The 21,021-nt window shown below is 52.9% G+C and overlaps 1 protein-coding gene across 4 annotated transcripts in view; it reads left to right on the top strand.

Moving 5' to 3' along the window:
- The window catches only part of ZDHHC3 (zDHHC palmitoyltransferase 3), a 57,574-nt gene that overhangs the window by 25,797 nt on the left and 10,756 nt on the right, over positions 1-21,021 (top strand). For 2 of the 4 annotated variants that reach the window (XM_055413603.2, XM_055413604.2), the window contains exons 3-6: positions 4,273-4,397; positions 10,236-10,332; positions 10,848-10,929; positions 14,129-14,259. In XM_055413603.2, the coding sequence (XP_055269578.2) occupies positions 4,273-4,397; positions 10,236-10,332; positions 10,848-10,929; positions 14,129-14,259 (435 nt within the window). Of the gene's footprint in view, positions 1-4,272; positions 4,398-10,235; positions 10,333-10,847; positions 10,930-11,042; positions 11,139-14,128; positions 14,260-16,472; positions 18,146-21,021 lie in introns of those variants that run through there. The other 2 variants (XM_088831839.1, XM_088831838.1) reach the window with 2 other exon arrangements.

Below are 21,021 nucleotides of genomic sequence, written 5' to 3'. Positions count from 1 at the left end.
GTGCCTGAGAGACCGGAGGGGAGGTGCTGGTGTGGGTCCCTGAGGGCAAGAGAGGGAGACTTGGAGAGCCAGAGCTTTGGGGTCATCCAGGGGGTGGGACTCTCAGGGGAGGGAGATGACATTGAAGCGGTGGTTCAGGGCTGGGTCTCAGTGACCTCACCTGGGTGCTGCCCAGGAGCTTGGTCTCTGTACTACGTGAGGGCTCTGGGGAGCCAGGGAAGGCTTTTTTTAGGCAAAGGGAATAGCATGATCAGATTCACGTTTCAGAAAGTTGACTCTGGAAAACAGTTATGGGGAGGCATAGAGATGAGGCTGCCGGATGCAAGGGAGAGCCTGGAGGCAGGCAGACCTGGGGACTCCAGTATCTGGGACGCACAGTGATTGGGCTCAGCTAAGGCTGTGAGCATGGCGTGCAGGGGAGGATATTGGAGTTGGGGCATAATACGGGGCCACATTAACTCGGTGGAGTAGGTGGGAGTGTGGGGCGGAGGGTTAGGAGAGTTGAGGATGACTAATGGGCTTCTACCCCCAGTGACCAGGCAGGTGGGTGTCCCATGGGCCGGGGTGGGGGGCAGAATAGGAAGGAGAGTTTGAGGAGGAGGGGTGGGGTCAGTTCCAGCAGGTTGAACTGGGAGGAGGGGAAGGGGTTGGATTATTTTGTCTGAATGCTTTTGAACAACGAGGTAGAAACACGTTCAGCTGCATAAGAGATCCAAGTTGGAGCTGGTGGCGGGGGAGGGTTGTCTGGGGAGTGCAGGATGAACGGGGATGAGGGCAGCTGGTGGAGCCCCGAGGAACACCCAGGTCCAGGATGGGCGGAGACCCCGAGCGCGTGGAGCAGCCACAGGAGAGTGACAGGGGAGGACCGATGTTGACTTGGCCACAGGGAGCTGCTCGTTGACCTGGCGAGAGCGGTTCCCTGTTACGGAGGCAATAGGGCCAGAGAGCATGAAACAGAGTCGCGGTGAGCAGAGCGCACGCAACCCCGGAGAAGCTTAGCTGTGATGGGGAGAGCCTGGGGTCTCCTCCAAGAGCTCTAAGGGAATGAGCCCCTGGGGGTCCAGGGATGGGGGCAGGGAGAGGAGGAGTCTGGAGAGGGTTACTTCAGCAGCCTCAGTTTCCTCTGATATGGGAAGGGAAGTGAGTAGGGGTCGAGGAAGGTACTGGAAGTTTGGGCTAGCCACTGAAGGGACTGGATGATGGAGGCATATCATGCCTCCTGCCCCCAGGTTCAAATGGTTCCCACTGCAGGATGAAATCTGTTTTAGAAGCTTATGAGCATTTCTTCTGGGTGTGTAGATTTTGTTTAAAGTGTTTATAGCTTGCTATGTGGGCTTCCCAGGTGGCACTAGTGGTAAAGAACCCACCTGGCAGTGCAGGAGACAAAAGAGACATGGGTTCAATTCCTGGGTCAGGAAGATGCTCTGGAGGAGGCCAGAGCAACCCACTCCAGTATTCTTGCCCGTGAAATCCCATAAAACAGAGGAGCCTGGTGGGCTACTGTCCACGGGGTGGCAAAGAGTCAGACAAGGCTGAAGCGACTTAGCCCGCACAGCTTACTATGTACAAGGAGAAGAGACTGGAAAACTGTACTCCAAAATGTTAACAGTACTAATCTTTGGATGATAATCATTGGATGAACCCACCAGAGGAGTAGGTTTTCCCCGTTTTGATTTTCTCTTCTCTCTGTGTTTTTAAAAGTCATGAACAAGTATTACTTTGGAAGTGAGGAAAAGATGAGTAAGTTTTGCTCTGCCGGGGTGCAGTAACGTGGAAGCTTCGAGCAGCCCTGTGAGATATAAGCGGCGGGTGGACGTCGAGGGTGTTTCTCTTAGTGCGCGTGAGACAGCCGTGGCAGAAATGTCTCGGCGGGCCTTCCAACTCCATGTCATCTTATCAAGAATCCAGTGGAACAAACTTCCTTACCATGAACTAGTCCGTTCTGAAATCTGGGGAGATGAGCCCAGAAGAGCCTGTTTGTTTGTTTATTTTTAAAGAAGGACAGAGAAAGGGAGGAGGGACGGATCCCTCAGCTCAGGGACTGGTCCGGCTCGTCTCTAGCTCTGCAAGGGGGGCTTCCTGGGTGGGTGGGGTCTCGCCTGGATGGGAGTGTGCCTCCAAGGAGATGTGTGCAGAGGGAGTTCCATGGAGGGGAAACTTTTGGAAAAAAGGCTGTGCTCTTGAACCAACATTTCTTTCTCTGGCTGGGGTTTGGAATAGCAGGCAGTAACGAGAAGACCAAAAGACAGCTCCGGTTGCCCTTGGTGTAAAACTCCTGTAGCCTTTGTGGGGGAGAGGGGTCTCCTGAGGTTTACAGCAAATTCTGGGGGCAGGGACCTTAAACACTGGACCTTAAAAACTAGGAAAAAAAAACCAAAAGCAACTTCCATTTAGGAAAACAGCCCCGTTGCCTCATCTCCTTGGGGAGACGATGTTCCTTAGTGCTTTTCCCTCATACACGTGACAACAGTGACTTCCAGATGTGGGTCTTTGGCTTCAGGATCCACGAAAGGTCACGTGGTTGCCCAAACTCAGTTGCTTTTTTACATTAAAGAGAATTTAAAATACAGTCCTCTGGACTTTCCTGCAACCCTTCTTCCTGGGTCAGCGCCCTTCCCAGGCCCCTTTCAAAGTCCACTCATCTGGGTGGTCTGGGCCCTGGTTTGCCTCTGAAGAATTCCAGACCCTGACACTCCACTGGTGCCTTAAGGGGGACCCTCAGCTGTCTCAGGATGAGACGCATCAGAGCACCTCGGTTACAAGATTCAGGAAAGTTGCTCATACTCCTGCTTTGCATAGCTCCTTCCTGAGTATCTATCTTTGCTGGTTTTTCAGATGAGTTTCTTTCCTTATTGTAGAAACCACATGTTTGTACTGGAATATTTAAAAAATATAAGTTAATGAAAAATAACTTTGCTCCGTGAGAGAGCCCTTAATACTTGGCGCACACGCGTGTGTCTAGATTTGTGTCTGTGTGCTCTTTCCCAGAATGGGCCTGTGGTCCCCATGCTGTCTGAGAATCTACTTTTCCCTTTAACAGTCTGTCATAGATGTTTCCTGTGTCAATAACTGTGTACTGTCATGGCATATTTGATGTCAGCTGTTGGTCGCTCATTCATGTCCAGCTCTTTGCGACCCCGTGGACTGTAGCCTGCCAGGCTCTTCTGTCCATAGAATTCTCCAGGCAAGAATACTGGAGTGGGTTGCCATTCCTTTCTCCAGGGGCTATTCCCGACCCAGGGATTGAACCTGGGTCTCCTGAATTGTAGGTGGGTTCTTTTACTATGAGCCACCAGGGAAGTCTACCCAACTATGTCCTAAATGACCTTGTATGTACCAGGTAGTCCTTGCCCACCAAAGTTTGTTTGCTTTTAAAATTTCTGTGATGGGTTCTTCTCGTATCTGGTATCTGTATTTTGCAGACCAGATTTTTTTTTTTCCTGCTTCTTTTTTGAACTTTTAGAAAAAATTATAATGAAATACTTGAGAGTCAAAAGGTTATCAAGGATAATATGATGACCACTCCTGTGTTTACCTCCCAGCTTTGTAAATTAAAAAAAAAAATTACAAAGGTTAGCCTCTTTATATGCCCCACCCTCACCCCACTTCATTCCACTCCCAGCCTCCCCACTATCACAGAGCTGATAATTTTCCTGGGTCATGTCTGGTTTTCAGCATCTTGGTGTGGAGAGCACGTTGAATATTTGAGAGCAGTGGCTCACAGTTGCTTGTGGATTCATAAGAACTAAACACTGATTACCAATCCATGACAATAGTCCTGGTAAAAAAGAAAATAACACTTGATTCCATTGTAAACAGAACCCAATAACATTCAGAGCTGTGAATTTTGACCTGGGTAAACTGGACTGTTTGATGTGATAATCCCCAGTGAACATTCGCAAGAACTGAAGCAGTCCCTGGGAAATCTAATGTAGACCAAAATAGTAGTTGATGAGTCAGATCCTCAGTGAAATATTTATTGATACATAAGAGAGGATGCATTCAGTGAAAACAATTTTAGTAAAATGGAAATAGGTCATCAGAAACGATGTAACTGTCCAGTGTGGACAATTATTCACTTTTCCTAGGGTATCCCAAGGTAAATTCTTATCGTCAGTGTTGGCATAACTCTGAATGGAATCCACATGTTGTTGACATGAAGATGTCCTGTCCCTGTGCATGGAACTGCTACTTTCGAATGACGGCCACCTCCGTGGTATGTCACAACCGAGGGCACCCCTAGCCTGACCCCGACGTCTCTCTTCCTTACAGGGGGCAGTCCCCAAAGGAAATGCCACTAAAGAATTCATCGAGAGTTTACAGCTGAAGCCCGGGCAGGTGGTGTACAAATGTCCCAAGTGCTGCAGCATCAAGCCTGACCGAGCCCACCACTGCAGGTACGGCTGTGCCCGCCCAGACACCCCCCATCCCTGCTCCCCACCATAGCCCTCCACACTCCCCCCACGGGTGCCGTCACCCACAGGACTTCTGAACGTGCCCTGCCCTGGGCACGGAGTGGCCGCTGCACCTCTCCCTCCCGCCCCCACAGGCGGGCAGGGAAGGGAAAGGGTTTTGGGTTTGGGTCCAGGACTGCTGTCACGTGAGTCAGCTTTGCCACACTGCCTGGAGGGCCCCACCCAGGCCCTCACCCCTCTCCGCTCTGTGTCTGTGTCTGGAGCTGTGCGGGTTTCTGCCCTTCCTGCCTCACAGCTTTATTCCTGTATGAAGGCTGCTCGAGGTAAAGCTCCAGAAAGTCATTCTGGCATGTCTAGTGCCTGACGTCTTTGAGGGGCAGGTCCAGTTTCACAGAAATTGGAGATTTCACCTGCTTTCTTCCTGGCCTCGAGGACCATGAAAGCTTGTGGGAGTCCTCAGGGTGGGTGGGTCATGCTAACGTGGATGGCCACAGGGAAATGAATTGGTTATCCTTGAAGGAAAAGAACAACTTTTCTTAAAAACAAAACTTCTAGAGGTCTGACCGTTGTAGAATTCAGCCCAAAAAGCCATTTCCCCATTTTATGTGCAGTGATTTTTCCTTTTTGATTTTCAGATTTCTTTGTTCTTTTGAGCCTTCTATGCCAAAAAAAAACAAAACAAACTTGTAGGTAAATATTGCGCTTCATCATGACAAGAGAACTTTAATGCTAAATTACAGAAATACAAGCATGGTCCCTTTTTCACATGAGTGTGTGTGGCGCCTGGCCAGGGGCTGCGGAGGAATGAACCGGCTCCCAGTGTCAGGAGGTATCATCACCTGACGCTGTGGAAGCGTCTGAGCTTTGTGAGAGGTCCGAGCGGCTGAAAGGTGGCTTTTCTGTGTGGGCCATGCTGCCCACTTCTCGGAGGAAGGCGGTCAGTCTCCACATCCGGGTGCCGTGGCCGGCTCCTGACAGCTGCTGTGTCCTGGGCACCTCAGCCCACCCCATCTCATCATCATCGTTCCCGTGGTCACCCCCAGAGATAGCTTCGCTATAGCACTGACCCTCCCTCGATGAGGAATTAAGGCTGGCTGTCTTTCCTTCTGTCTGAGGGAGCGAGCTGGAGCCCTCCCCAGCTACTTGCCACTTCTCAGGGGTAAGGGCTGAGGAACGTGGGCAGAGGCCACGGGAATTGCTGTCTTCCGTGGGGTCTTCTGTCACTGGGTCAGCTTGTTTCTGAGATCTGAGATCTGTTTCTGAGATCTTTGAAACTAATTCAAAGAGGGAGGCATCCATCTAGCCTTCTTCTGCCCCGCCCCCCCCAAGGCTTGGGAAGCCAGCTGCCTTCACCTCCTGGGTGCCGTGATTCCTCGGGGCATCCCGGTGTGGCAGAGCAACGCTCCGGTCAGCACTGGAAGGGCAGTGCTGTCCCGGTCACACCGGGGACCATCTCTCAGCCTCAGCTCTCTCCTTTATGAAAAGGCTTGCTCCTCCTAGCTCGTGAGGATTCAGTGTGAATATCTGTCTGTTCGTGGAGGAAGGTGTGCGCGTTGGGGATGTGCTGGGTTTGTACACAGGCTGGACCAGAAACAGGGAAGGGTGAGCTTTGGAGAAAGCACTCGGGCGACCACAGTGGTCCTCTTCTCTTTCCTCCCCACTGCCGGACATTTCCTCACCGCTGCCTCCTCGCTCCCTCCCTCCGCAGAGTGATCCGAGGGAGGTGTTCTTGAGTGCTAGTAAACAAATCGGCCTGGGCCAAACAGGAGCCGCTGACTCAGATAAACTCAGAGAGGCTCGAGTGACGATGCCCGTGTGTGGCCTGTTCCTGTCTCGGGAAATGTGTGCTGACTGCCACTCCTTGGTGATGGCTTGCGGTGGCCCAGGCCATCTAGGCACCCACAGTTTTGGGTGAGCAGAGTGCCCGGCACACCAGGCAGTGCTGGGTTTGTGACTGGTGGAGCCGACGGGCCTGTGGCCCTGCTGGAGAGAGTGGGTGTCAGTCCTCCTGCTTAGGTGAAGGGGCCACTGTTTGTGCCCAGCTCTCTGCTTCCTCTCCTCCCAGAAGAGTCTGTGGAATTTGAAACCATCTCTTTGCCCTCAGCTCTGATGGGTACCATGCATATTCCCTGACATTGACTTGCAGGTGTGCCTTCCAGCCTGGTGGTCTGTGAGTGGGTCTTCCTTCCAACCAGGCTGCTTTCTTCCTGACATCGAGGATCACAGAAGCACATGGAAGTCCTCGGGGTGGGCAGGTCATGCTGACGTGGATGGTCAGGGCGTTAGGCTTATGTATTAGGTTCTTCTTGCACAAGGAGGTGAAGATGTCTGACCTCGGAGAAACCTCGTGTTCCTCCCCACCTCCCAACACACAGGCACATGGACACACACAGGCTGAGACTACCGTGGGCTGCTTAGCCCCTGCCAGCTCGTTTTGTCTTTCTCGTGCCGTTTGAGCACTTGTTGTTGTTTAGTCACTCAGTCATGTCTGACTTTTTTCTACCCCACAGATTTTAGTCCACCAGGCTCCTCTGCCCAGGGAATTCTCTATGCAAGAATACGGGAGTGGGTAGCCACGCCCTTCTCCAGGGGATCTTCCCAACCCAGGGATTGAATCCGGGTCTCCTGCTCGGCAGGCAGATTGTTTACGTCTGAGCCACTAGGGAAGCCCATCTGGGCACAGCCTTACCCCAAATTGTTTCTGAGCTGGGACCAGGATGCTGGAGGTGTCTTTTTGCTTATAATTTTAATTACAGTGAGTGAGGTGTGAGATGAAAGCCTTTATGCAGAGCATGGTCCCCTTGGGACCTGCTGGCTGTGTTCCTGTCTTTCTGTGCTGTGGCGTCCCTGCCTGAGGCGGGGGAACCTGTTTCCTCATCTGCAGTGTCAGAGCCTTCACTCCGCTAACCCTTGCTAAGCCAACCCCAGGCTTGGCTCTGGGCTATAGTGGTGGAGGGGAGACGGCCCTGACCTAGGAGCTTACCGCCCAGGCAGGACAGATACAGATTGATGGGTGCCGCTGTCGGGAGGCTGGGCAGAAGCCCTCAGCCCGCTTCTTGGAGCCTGAGGGCCAAGGAAGGGCCCTTGTGTCTCCCTGGAGAAGGAGGCACGAGCCCCAGGAAACCTGAATGCATGGGATCCGGTGAGCTTGTCGGGCTCTTCCAGGCTTTCCAGGGAAGCGCTTTGGGGATGGACACTGGTAGGGAGCCCGGAGGAGGAGGGGAGAAGCCCCCTCCCTCAGGTGAAACCGGGAGGGACCTGGGGGGACCCTGAAGTCAGGAGCACCCAGAATAACCTCCAGGGGGGACCCTTGGTCTTTTCAGCGACTGCCATAGCGCGCTTAGGACGTGCCTGTGCCCGCAGCGTCTCACATGGGCGGCACTAAAGCTGGTGCGGGAGAGGAGCCAGGGGAGCTGGGTTTCACCAGAAGGTGAGCGTGGAGAGAGGACCCTCTGGAGCCCGTGTGGCCACTGTGTCGGGGGGAAGGGACACAGTGAGCCTCCTGCCCGCTGGGGACTGGGCAGAAGGCTGTCTCTGGGGTGTAAGTTCCCAGTGGGGTGTCAGGGGCTGTGGAAGGCCCACATTTTTTCCTCCTCCCCCTGATGGCTGGTGCCCGAGATGAAATAGCCAGACAGGTGAGGTCTCCCCAGGGCCTGGAGCATCCTTATCCTGGCCCCCTGCAGAGCTATCCCAGGCTTTGCCCCTGGGGCTCTCCCAGCCCCAGTCCCAGAGCCGCTCAGGTCAGGCGTTCACGAGCCGTGGGTCTGTCGGCCTCCGAAGAGAGCCTCTAAGCCTCCTGCGTGGATGGACCTCTCCCACCCACATGCACCACCACTCGACCCGGAAGCCCCGCTTCTGAACAAGTCTGTAAGCTAGAAGGGGAGGCAGCGTCTTGGCCTGTCCTGTCTCTGCTAATAGGAAAGAAACTCAGAAACCGGCACTCTGGACTGCTGCCTGCTCCCGGAAGGATGAGCCGTCTTCTGATTTGACTGCCCAGGGAGACTCGCCCGTTGTGAAACCCATCTTCCCAGATTCACACTTGGCCTTTTCACGGAGGCTGGGAGGGGAGAGCAAAGGACAGATTTGCTTAACCTCTGACAGCTCTCGGGATGCCAGGCGCTTTGGCACCTCTCTGCTGCTGAGCAAACACTGTCTTGGAGCACCCACCTTAAATCCCTTTTACAAAATAGCGTGAGTGGAAGAGAAGCTGCTCAAGAGCCTAGAGCAGGGAGGTGGTCACCCTCAGGAGTTCCCTTGATGAGGAAGGAGTTGAGAAACCCCAGAGCTGAGGAAGGACGTGGAAGAGATGGTCTGCAGGGTTGGTTCCACGGCGGGAATGTATCGGATGAGGCCCAGGATGCAGGGAGCTTTGCTGCCTTCTCATCGGGACTTGCAAGATTGTACCCTGGGAAACCTACTCATTCATTCATTCATCCATTCATCCAAATTGGTAACAGAGAGAGAGGTTGACCAGGTGGTGGTGGTGCTGGCACCTGGCTTTCTGTTTATTGCCCTCCGTGTCCCTTTCATGAATCCTTTTCTTACCCTGCCTTTCTGGCTCCCAAGGAGACTCTGGCGCTGGGCTAGCATCTCTGAAATGTGCTCATTTCCCACAGGCCTGTGTTGTCACGAACCTCTCAAGCTGTAGGAAGAATGAGGGTGGAGAGCAGCATGACTAGGTCTGCCTTGCCAGCAGAGCTTATGCCAGGCTTACGAAAGGCCACGCCTCCCCTTCAGAGTGGTCTGTGCTTCTTGACCTGTACTCTGGGAACAGCTCTCCTGCAGCCCCCCGCCCACTTCAGTAAGAACCTGAGATAAAGTTGGTTATGGAAACTAGTGGAAATAAAAGTTGCTGTGAACTAAGGGCCTTTCAGAAATATATATAACAAGCTTGTATTTACAGTATTTCCAACTGTTTTGAACACGTAAGGCCCCCAAGATAAATTGTTACGGAGCCTATTTTAATGAATTGAAAAAGAAACGGTTCTCAATGAGTGCATCTTTTGGCAGATGGCTCTTCCTGAACCTGAGCTTTGGGAATAGCTACTTTTGAGCCCCTATTTAAGCTTTGTGCTCGTTTCAGATTGTTACTTGTGTCGTCCAAAAGGTAATAGGGAGGGCATTTTTTAAAAATCAAATATCATAGCTTCAAACAGTCCCAAGCCAAAAACTATCCCAGCAACAAGTTAATAAGTGTTTGCAAATTAGTGGGATTTCTGGTCAACACTTGAGCTCAGATGACTCTTCTGCTATTTTCGGCTAAGTGGGCATTACCTTAGAGCTGAAAGGCCCTTAGAGGGGGACTTCCTGCGGCCCCGGGACGCGCAGTCCTTGGCCCCACTCTGAGCTCTTCAAGTGCTCGCTCTCTCTCTGCCTCTCTCGTCAGCCGCCCTGGCGAGTCCCCTCAGGCCCGCCCTTCAGTTTTTTGGCCTTTGTGGGAGAGGAGGAGTAGCTCTATCCCATCTCATCCTGTCAGCTTTTTGAAACTGCTGCTTTTTTCTGTCCTCGCAGTAAACCAGAGTCTCAGCCCACTCTTCCCTCAGGAGAGCAGTGTCCTTCTCAGTCAAGTCAGTTCCAGCCTTTTTCTCTGTGAAACAAGAGGCCTTGGCGGTCGCCGCCTGTCCCTCTGTCTGGAATGACTGTGACCTCAGGGGTCCTGTCCCTGCCTTCCAGGCCCTTCCAGCACACATGCAGCGAAACGCTGAGTGGCGCCCGAGAGGCCGCTTGGGTGGAGTGGTGCTGGAGCGTGGGTTCTGAGTCCCCTTGACCCTCCCGCCTCCGTGGGGACCCCCCTCAACATCTGCCTTGCGGCTCTTTCAGCGTCTGCAAGCGGTGCATTCGGAAAATGGACCACCACTGTCCCTGGGTCAATAACTGTGTCGGCGAGAACAACCAGAAGTACTTCGTCCTGTTTACAGTAAGTCAGCTTCCGAGTGCCGCCCACACCCTGCGGGGAGCACTCGCCGTTTGCTTTGCTGCTGGCACGACGGTGCCTGGCCATGTAGACCTCTGTCTTTCTGCCAGAGCTCTCCTTGGTGCCACATGGGCCTACTCCCATGCTCTTCCCTCGAGCATCTAGAAAACTGCCTCCAGGTGATTAGCTCTAAGCAAAGGGCTGTCTTCTGGGCTCCCAGGCAGGTAGGTGGAGGGCATTTAATGTCGAGGGCTGGAGGGACCACAGGCAGTCAGTGTCCTGACCCTTCAAGCGAGAGGTGGCAGCGGGCCCGGAGCCCCCAGGGAATGGCTGTGCACCTCAGACCTAGGGGCGGGGGCCGGCTGGGGCAGGGATCACCAGGAGGCTCTCCGGCCCCTCCTTGCTCAGCCCTCAGCGTGAGTGTTCCTGAGTGGGAGGTTACAAGCACCCCATCCCGGGCGCCCGCATGGCCAGACGGTTCTCACAACAATGGCGTCTGCCCTGCTTTCCTGTTGCAGATGTACATAGCTCTCATTTCCTTGCACGCCCTCATCATGGTGGGATTCCACTTCCTGCACTGCTTTGAAGAAGACTGGACAAGTGAGTATATGCCAGGGCTCCCCTCCCTGCTCCAGGAGGGGCGCGAGACCGGAGCGGGGGTGGCTCTTTGTCTGTGTCCTGGTGCCTGGTGCCCTGGTGCCTCATTTTATTAGATCTCCTGCAAGCCTATGGACTGACCAGGGAAGAAACAGCAGAGGCCCGAATATCTCTTCATGAAATAAAGCAGCCCCTTAAAGTCAGTTCCACAGGTAAAGTCATGAGTTGGACAGACCCTCCAGCCTGAGTAGGCCCAGGAAAAATGCAGGCCGCAGCGGGGAAGCACATCCCAGGATCAGAGCCGTGCCTTTAAGTGAAGGTCATTGCATCCCAACCTTGCAGAAATCCATTTTTAGCTTTCTGGCTAGGACATGGGTGGTTTTTATTCATTTGGGTCTTTTTTGTGTGCGGTGATTTTTTTAACTGTTTAATCATCAGTGTATGTTAAGATTGTAGACAAATTCTTCCTGCTTTTAAAGTACCTCGTTTAAAGATGCAAATGCTGAGGGAACTCCAATCACAAGACTGCATAAATCCTGAGGGGAAAAATATAGATGCTGGACACATAATTAAAATTTGAAATTTTTTAAGAAGAATAAAAATGAAATATAAGAAAACAATTTTTAATATGGTAGTCCCTGCTTATCTGCAGGAGGCATGTTCCAGAATGCTCTGTGGATGCCTGACACCTCAGATAATACAGAACCCTACATATACAATGTTTTTCTTTTATACAGACATGCCTATGATAGGGGCTTCCTGGGTGACTCAGCTGGTAAAGAATCTGCCTGCAATGCAAGAGAGCCCAATTTGATTCCTGAGTCGGGAAGTTCCCTTGGAGAAGGGATAGACTACCCACTCCAGTATTCTTGGGTTTCCTTGGTGGCTCCGATGGTAAAGAATCTGCCTGTAATGCAGAGACCTGGATTTGATCCCTGGGTTGGGAGGATCCCCTGGAGCGGGGGGCATGGCAACTGACTCCAGTATTCTCGCCTGGAGAATCCCCATGGACAGAGAAGCCTGGCGGTCTATGGTCCATGGAGTCACAAAGAGTTCAGACATGATTGAGTGACTAAGCACAGCACAGCATACCTATGATAAAGTTTAATTTATGAATCAGGCACAGTAAGAGAGTATCCGAATGGCCAGCATCACCACTCTTGCACTTTAGAGCTGTTATTACGTTGCATAAGAGTTACTTGAACATAGGCACATGTTATAATGTTGCATAAGAGTTACGTGAACATAGGCACTCTGATACCCTGGCGGGCGACTTGGTCACCGAAATGATTGGTAGCACATGCAGCAGGAACAAGCTGGACAAAGGGATGGTTCACATCTCATGTGGACAGAGCCAGGTGTGAGATTTCATCATGCTTCTCAGGAGAGTTTGTGTTTTAAAACTTATTGTTTCTGGAATTTTCCAGTTAATATTTTTGCACCAAGGCTGACTGCAGGTAACTGAAACTGCAGAAAGCAAAACCAAGGATAAGGGAGAGACTGCTGTAGTTGCTGGAGGAATGAGGAGAGGCTGCCTGCCGGGCTCCTTTCACACAGTCTGTGAGACAAACACCTCAAGCAGAAACATCGTATTTCCACCCTTTTACCACTGATTGGTCCCCTTCTTCATTTCATCATTTTTTATGAGTTTTGCTCCTCCTGCATGTACTGACTTCTTAGGTATCTTTAGCTCCTGACCGGATAGTAAGAGATTTTTCTAGCCTCTGTTCCAAGCTTGCATCTGCCCCCTTCTGTCTCTCTGGTCCACCTGGCTTGACCTCATTTAGGGGAAGAAAAACCCCATGGGCGCTGGTCACCTCAGGCTGCTGCAACAAGGTGCCACAGACTGGGAGGCTTAAGCATTTATTTCTCACAGTTCAGGAGTCTGGAAAGTCCAAGATCAAGGTATCAGTCAGTTCCATCCCTTGCGAGGACCCTTTTCCCAGCTTGCAAATGGCCCTGTCCTCCTGTGTCCCTCTCCAGGAGAGAGAGAGAAAAGCAAGCTCTCTGGTGTTTCTTCGTAAGAGGTCATGAGGGTGGGGCCCTTGCAGTAGAGTTTGTGCCCTTAAGAAGAGGCGTGCGCAGTGCTGAGAGCACTCAGGGCCGCTGGTGGGGCAGTGGAGTCGCCTGGGACCATCCTTTCCATGTTCCCACTTAGTGCACAGGGGACTGCCGAGCAGGGCCTTATCTCAACCTTGAAACAAGCCTGCAGGACGAGAGATACTCCCCCTTTGCAGATGACAAAAGTCGGTGTTCACAGAGGTTGAGCAAGTTACCCTGTCACACGGCTAAGAAGAGGGCCTGTGATTCAGGCCTTAGCCCGGAGCAGGCTTTTGCTACCCTGTCTGGAAGACTCCACCACCCAGGGTCTTACCTGCATGCTCTGAATTGTCTGTGGTCAGTCCAGATGGAGTGGATTTCCTCCATCAGTGGATTTCCTGATGGAGGTGGCTTGAGGCCCCCTGTTCCTCTGGTCTCAGGGCAGGGGAGGTGCCGGACAGTCCCCAGAGTACAGGCTGTCTGTGCAGTTAATACCATCTCTGCTCAGCCCTGGATCAATGGGGCATCCAGCTCGTGTAAGAGGAATCTCCCAGGATGAGGGCATCTTGAGCTGATGTTCAGAGAAGGGTAAGGAGGCAGTTCCGCCTTCCCTTGATCTGTTTCCCACCTCCCCAGACTCCACTTGCAGTTCCATGGCCAGCTGAGAAGGGTGCTCGCAGCTGTGCCAGGATGGTGGCCAGGCCACCGCTCTGGGGCAGCTTTAGGGAGTCGGGAAGCACGGCACCCCTGTCTGGGAGCTGTGTCCACTTGCTCATGCGGGGCTGAGGTAGAGCGGGACAGAATTCCCCTCACGAATCCTCGACCATCCCACAATACAGAAAGGAAAACTAAAGCTCAGAACGCCCCGACCTCTCGCCCAGATTCTTTTGTCATCAGGCGTTGCTCCAAGGCTGATGGCCAACACCGAGCCGAACAGAAAGTCCCTGCCCTCCTGGAGCCTGGGGGTGGAGCAGGCGGGCCAGACATCAGACAAGGGCAGAGGGAAGCAGGCGACCCCCGACGCACGGGCTGTGATGGGGTGTTAGTGCGAGCTCGTGGTGTCGGGGGCTGGCGCGGGGCCCTGGAGGCCAGCGAGGAGCCTGGTCCTGCGGGGCCGGAGGCAGAGTGGTGCCCCGAGCCCCACGTGTCCCCTCTCTTTCAGAGTGCAGCTCCTTCTCACCACCCACCACGGTGATCCTCCTCATCCTGCTCTGCTTCGAGGGGCTGCTCTTCCTCATCTTCACGTCCGTCATGTTCGGGACCCAGGTGCACTCCATCTGCACGGATGAGACGGTGAGCACGGGGCAGCCTGCCATCGCTCCCTCCACGGCTGGGGTGGTGGGCGGGGGACTGCCTGCAGGTCAGACCTGGGAACCCAGTGGCCAGGCCCCGGGTGTGCAGGGCCCATTCCTCCCTTTGCAGTGGCCCGCGGTCTTCTTCCTCCCTGCCTGGGACTGGCACTCAGGTCACACAGGTATGGGGCCCAGCAGCCTCTCTGTTATGAGCCCTCCCGGCATCCCGTGATGGGTCAGTCTAGTCCACAGCTTTGTGTCACTCTGCGAGGCACTGGGGTGCCCTTCCTATCTAGCGGCCATGGGCCTGGAGACGGGTGATGGACAAAGGGTGCCCTGACCCGCATGGCACAGGCAGGGTCAGCTTCCCAGTGAAAGCATCTTTACGATCTGATCCTGAGAGTGGGGTCAGGAGACAGGCCAGCGGGGGCCCCCAGAGCAGTGGGTGCAAGGCCAGTTCTGGTTCCCGCCTGCGGCCTCCCTCCTGCCCCCGCTTCTACCCTGTTGACAACTCCTTCTCTGGGAGCTTCGAAACTGCTGGAGTCCATGCCCCTGGCACCACTGCTGCCACCTCTAAACCTTCCTCAGGTGTCCAGAAGCCTCCTGGTGGCCAGTCCATGGCTGTGATGTGGGCATTTCTTCCCTCTTTGGCTTTGGGGGCTCGGTGAGGGGCCCCAGGTGGAAGGGGCAGCCCTGAATTCTGGGGGGAGGTCATGATTCCATCCTCAACAGTCACCTCGTGGTCTTTGCGGGGACGTTGGCCGCTTGGGTAGTCAGCCTTAGCTGGAGGCTCATCAGAAGACTCAGCCCTTACTGCTGCTGTGGCCCCACCCTTGAGGATATGGAGACTCAGCAGGCAGAGGAGGACGGTGTGCCGGCTGCCAAGGCACCATCACTGGGATCTGGGGCAGTTCCCGGTGGCTTAGAAGGTTGCGTGCCTCTTGGCACCTTTTTTTCTTTTATAAGTATTAGTACCGTTATAAAAGAGTGTCTGTAAAAATAGTAGCCAATGGGGTTCATCCAGCCATGTGTCTGTGCAGCGCACAGACCAGCTTCTGTGCGTGAGGCCTACGTCTGATCCCCCTGCTGTCGGGATGCCACCGGGCCACACAGGCTGCTGCCTGGGAGTCGGAAGGCAGACTCTCATGGCCCTGGTCTTAGTGTTCTTCCCCCCAAGGCCGTTCCTAAAGGGAGCCGCGCTGAAAGGAAGGGAGAGAGGAGTCGAGGACCTGCCGCGCATGGGCAAGGGCGTCCCGCCCTTGACCGGTATGGTGTGGTCCCAGGGCCCTCGGCTATGAGCAGAATCAGACTGGGCTGTCCCCTCGGGCCCACCCCTGTTCCTCCACCTCCCAGAGACCATGGCAGATAGACCCCTGGTCGGGCTCCTGCCAAGCTGCTTCTGCCTTGTCCTCTGGCCCCAGCCGCTCATCACCTCCTTCTGGAGAAGGGGAGAGGAAGGGATCGATCTGTTCCCCCAGCTCGTTTTTCCTGCGAGACTTGGCTGGGGGTGGTGTGGGCTCCGTGACAACTGCTGAGGCTGCCTCGGGTCACACTTGTCACCAGAGGAGCCCAGGAAGGCCGCGGCTGCGGCCCCTCTAACCTGTACTAATCCCTCTCCTTCCCCGCTGTGCTGGCCTCTTCCTCCTGCTCCCCTCCTCCGCTGCACCTGGCCAGCCCCCTATGCCGGGCGCTCCTTGGCCTCCCCGGCTGGCGGGACAGACCGCGCCAGAGCAGTCGTTTCACTTGGTCCTTTTTTTTTTTGTCTGCAAAGTGGTCATAGCAGCTTCAGAGTTCCCACGAACTGATGCTTGGCTCTCACGGGCTCAGGCTCCCCCATGCCCCTGCCTTCAGAGCACTCCCACACACAGCTCGGCGCTGGGCCCAAACCCCCCCACCGGGACTCACTTAACACAGCACCAGATTGCATGACTAGGAGCAGTGGCTTCAGGGCCTGCTGACTTACGTGTCCCTTCCTGCCTGGAAGGACTTACACAGACGTGCCTGTGTGCCCACCCAAAAGAAAAATGATGATTTTTTGTCTTTAGCACTTTTTATGAGAGAAAGAGAAGAAAAAAAAAATGTACTATGTAGATAAGCTTCATGGCTTTAAAAAGGAAGCATTTACTCCATTCACCTTGAGCTAATGGATTTCTCTCCCCCAAAAACCGCAGCAGTAAAGTGCTTGACTGAAAGAATGATTGTTCTTGTTTTCAGGGAATAGAACAATTGAAAAAGGAAGAGAGAAGATGGGCCAAAAAAACAAAATGGATGAACATGAAAGCCGTTTTTGGCCACCCCTTCTCTCTAGGCTGGGCCAGCCCCTTTGCCACGCCAGACCAAGGGAAGGCAGACCCGTACCAGTATGTGGTCTGAAGGACCCTGTGCAGCATTGCCACTCAGACACAAACCACATCCCAGCACTACCGTCCGATCCGTTCTCATGAATGTCTAAACCGAAAAAGCAACACAGCTACTCTGAAACTTTTTTTTTTAATGTCTCAAGTAAAATGGCTGAACATTGCAGAGAAAAAAAAAAAATGTCCCCATGGTTTTTATTTTTGAAAAGATCACCCTTTCAATTTTTTGGTGACCGAAGCTGCTTTCCTTTTTTTCCTATTTAAAATCACTTCTCTGGCCTCTGATTTCCTCTCTGCTGTCTGTCTGTCATGACTAACGTGGAGGGCACTGTCTCCAGGCCACGCCCCCTGGTACTAACTGAGTCGTGACGCTTGTGCGTGGACGGACCGGCCCGGACGCCTGGTGCGGGACCCATAGGAGAGAGCCAAGAGGGCCCGTGACCTCCCGCTGCCCAGGAGGCAGTGGCAGGTGCCTGGACGGGACTTAAAACCTCGCTGAAGATGGATGCCCACCCTTTGTGGCCTGCGAGACCCAAGATCAGGGCTGGAGCCCTAAGAAGGGTCCTTGACCACAGCAGCCTCGTGCCCCGTGTGAACACGTTTTGCCTCTGAATTCACAGAATCAATTGCCTGCCTTGTACTCTGTGGGCTCTGGGTGCGTAGAATGATTTTGGGGGTGGGAGGGTGGAGATGAAAGGGGTCTTATTTGTATTCCGAATCACTGGGTATATTCCGACTGATCATTTGGAAGAATGTGAAGGAAAGACGTTTTTCCAGTTCAAAATGCCTTACACAATCACGAGAAGAAGAAAATGACGCGGCTTCAGGCGAGCTCCGCCTCCTTCATTCCCTCTGCTTGCTGTCTGAGCGGCCCACGTCCCTCCCTCTCCTAGCGCGGCGTCCCTTCAGCAGTGTTACTGCCAAGCGAACTAGCCACAGCCCCACCGTCGACCCGCTCCTTCCTCACGTTCGTAGATCTCCGCAGTGGGTTTACTTTCGGATGGTTTAGACCCATAAATGTGCACATGTCCACGCCTTGTATGTATTTTAACCTGGGAGGCCGTGGACCTGCGCGGGCTGCCCGTGATGCAAAGGCACCATCGCCAAGTTGAGAGACGCCCACCCATCCAGTGGAACCGGCAGACGCCTAAGCCTGGGCGCTGAGACTGACTAGCGTTTCCATTTGCACACTTACGTGTTGAGTCTAATTCGAAGGAGGAGGGGCCTGAAGACCGGGAGGGGAGGGGAGGGGGCGGGAAACGCGCATCAAACGCGGAAGTCACAGAAATCTGACTGCCCACCGTCTCACACGGGAAATTGTTTTTAAATAATCACCACAAACCTTTTTTTTTTTTTAATCCTCTGCTTGGGGTGGGTTTTGGGGTGAGGTTCACGAGGTCAGCCCGGGGTGGGGAGAGATTTCGTCTAGCTGTGTGATCTTTCAGAAAAGTAAGTGGAACCTGCTGCCTCTTTTCAATTGTCAGTGCTTCCACATGGAAACCGAACGCAATAAAATTTTTCCAAAACCTGTTCTGGCTGAGCCCCCCGTCTCTCACAGAGTCACCCCTTGGGTAGAGCTGATGGTCCAGTCAATGTGAATGTGCTCTGTTTGGGCGTTTCTTTCATGGCTTTTAAAGGGCATTTGTGCATGCTCCCTTTTGCGTCATCACCTCTAAAGGATGTTTACAGCCTTCTTTCGGACAAACTGGCCCCACTGGGCCTCTCTCCTCTGGCTCTTTCTGCAGCCTAAATCTCTTGCCTGGTGCTTGTGGATTCCCAGTTGGAACAGAAAAAAAACTATTAGGTCTGCAAAATTTGCTTCTCCAGTTAGGCCTGGGAGAGAGAGCTTTTTTCCTCTGCCCACCCACCAAAAAGCAAAGTGAAACCAGAGGAAATGTCTGGAAACTTCCACACACATCCTGGGATGTGGCTTTGAGGTGCTGTCCACCACCCCTCAGTTGTTTAAGCAAAGAACCCTTTTCTTAGCAATCTTTTCTGAGTCAGTTAGCTTTGACCTGCCTCTGGTGTGCTGTTTATGCTATAGTCAAGCCTGCAGTTTGGGCTTTTTTCTCTCAATGCTGTTTTTAAATCTAGTCCCTAGCATTCGTTCCCTGTGTGCTTCCCCCACCACCCCATTTTCTCCCTTACGCTGATGAAAGAAATGTGGTTGTTGAAGGACCCTAGAGCATTTTAGAAAGCCCTCACTCATCTGTGTTCCCTCAAGGATCTATCCCTGAGGAGAGAGGGTGCTTCTGCTGTGCTCCTCCTGCCAGGGAAGAGAAAGTAAGACTCAGGGAATATTGTCAAGTATTTGAAGACCTCAAAATGCCCCATCTTCAAGGGCATTTTTTTAAAAAATGAATTACATTGGTTCTTCTCCCCATGGAATTTCTAAGGAATACAGTAGATCATGCTGAAGATATATGGAATTTTGTTTTCAAGTCCCTGAAGTAGAAACTCATAATTTACACCTGAGCGTACCACCTATATCTTTCCCAGATAGTCTCCTGACATCCAACATGATTCTGTCTCTGGGTTTTTACAAGCCTTTTGGCTGAAAGAATGAATGTTCCCTAGTTCTCAAGCCAGAGTGAAGAGCTGCTCTCAGGACATAGGAAATATCCCCAAACTCCCTGTGTTCTTCCTATTTTATCTTGTGGAGATGGAGAATGTTTTGCCAGGAACCCAGTGAGTAGAGGCTTCCCAGATGGCTCAGTGGTACAGGAGACTTGAGACACAGGTTTGACCCTGGGTCGTGAAGATCCCCTGGAGAAGGGCATGGCAACCCAGTATTCTTGCCTGGGAAATCCCATGGACAGAGGAGCCTGGCAGGCTACAGTCATGGGGTCGGATACAACCTAGCGACTAAGCAACAGCAGCAGCAGCAGCCAGCGATGAGAAATGTGGCTGTTCTCTGCAGCACAATGGTTGAGCTTGCGCCTGGTGTCCACCCAGGAAGAAACGCATCCCAAGCCCTCCTCAGTCTCCCAGGATGTCAGATGAAGAAGGTCATCTCTACACAAAGGCAACCCAGCCTTTTGCTTCGGCACAGGAGTCCTGACAGCACTGAATGGTGCATGCATGGAAAAATGAGCTAATAGTAGCCACGGTCTTCCAGAATGTGGGCTCTGGGGAGCGGAAAGGAAAAATAAAGAGGAAGGTGATTTGACTAGTTGGATTGGTGACTCCTTCCCACCTGTCAACTTCTGGTTTGTTTTCATAGCAGCCAGACTGAACATGCAAAAAGCTTAGGAGCAAACAAATCTGTGCATATTTACATGGGCTTGGTGACATCATGCACAAGGTGGATGCGGGTAGAAATGCATGTGCTTCGTCTCCTTCTAGTCACATACTATTTCATCTTTGTAATACTTTTTTCATGGAAGAACGCAAAGTGAGATATCTTGACTTACTAGCTTTTAAAACCCACCTTCCTCATGAGGTAAATTAGATAATGTTTATTGAACACTTATGTGAGGTCGGTATCACACAGAAACCCCAGACCTTGGAAGGTTGGGCTGGGTTCTTTCAGCCAGGCTGACGGGTTTTATGTTTTTCTCACTTCAAAGCTTGTGGTACATAAGCCTACGAAGTGACCTAGCCCATAGAAGTGAGGGGTTTCAACCTGGAAGGGGCCCTTAGTTAACAAAGATGTTTTGAAAAGAGGATTTTGCTAGAATCCCTCTTGAGAATCTTCCTGCTGAGGGATGTACCAAGGCAGTGCATCTCCAAGTGTGGTCCATAGACCAGCAGCAGCCGCATCTCCTGGGGACTTACCAGAGATGCAGATTCCCAGGTGCCACCCCAGACCTGCTGAATCAGAAACTGAAGGGGGTTGGGGAGCCGCGATCTGGATGCTCACAGCCCTCCAGGTGACGCTGACCCATGTTCAAGTCTAAGGATCCACTTGGGGGCTACAGGGGTCGCCCACAGGCCTGCTGATGATGTGGTCCTGGGTGCTGCGGGGCTCCGCATGGTGCTAGCTGGGATTTTCCCTCACAACTGCAGCCTCCCTGGCCAGTGAGTGCTGAGAAAACAAGAAAGTGTTCGAAGGGGAGCCAGACTATTCACCTGTCCAGTGATCTTCCTGCAAACCTCATCTGACCCAGTGGTTTCTGCACCAAGAGGCCCTTTGGGTGAAGAACCATCCCAGAAGAAGATGGAAAAGAGTGGAGCCAAGGTCCTCCCAGAGGGAGCCGTGGCCAGCGAGTGAGGCTTCGGGCAGACACAAGAATGTCCTGGCCTTTAGTTTCTGTCTGTGGACCTCAACACGCATGTGGCCTTTTCTTGCGTCTTTTAAATACATATGTGCCTTAGAATGACCTAATAAGAGGATGATGGATTCACAATGAAATGAAAATAAGCCACTAACAAGTCTGCAGGCTTCCCTGGTGGCTCAGTGGTAA

Source organism: Moschus berezovskii, chromosome 24, assembly GCF_049115385.1.
Source record: "Moschus berezovskii isolate FMDL1 chromosome 24, NW_MosBer_1.0, whole genome shotgun sequence".
Lineage (NCBI taxonomy): Eukaryota > Metazoa > Chordata > Mammalia > Artiodactyla > Moschidae > Moschus > Moschus berezovskii.
This window is presented reverse-complemented; position numbering and strand designations above follow the sequence as displayed.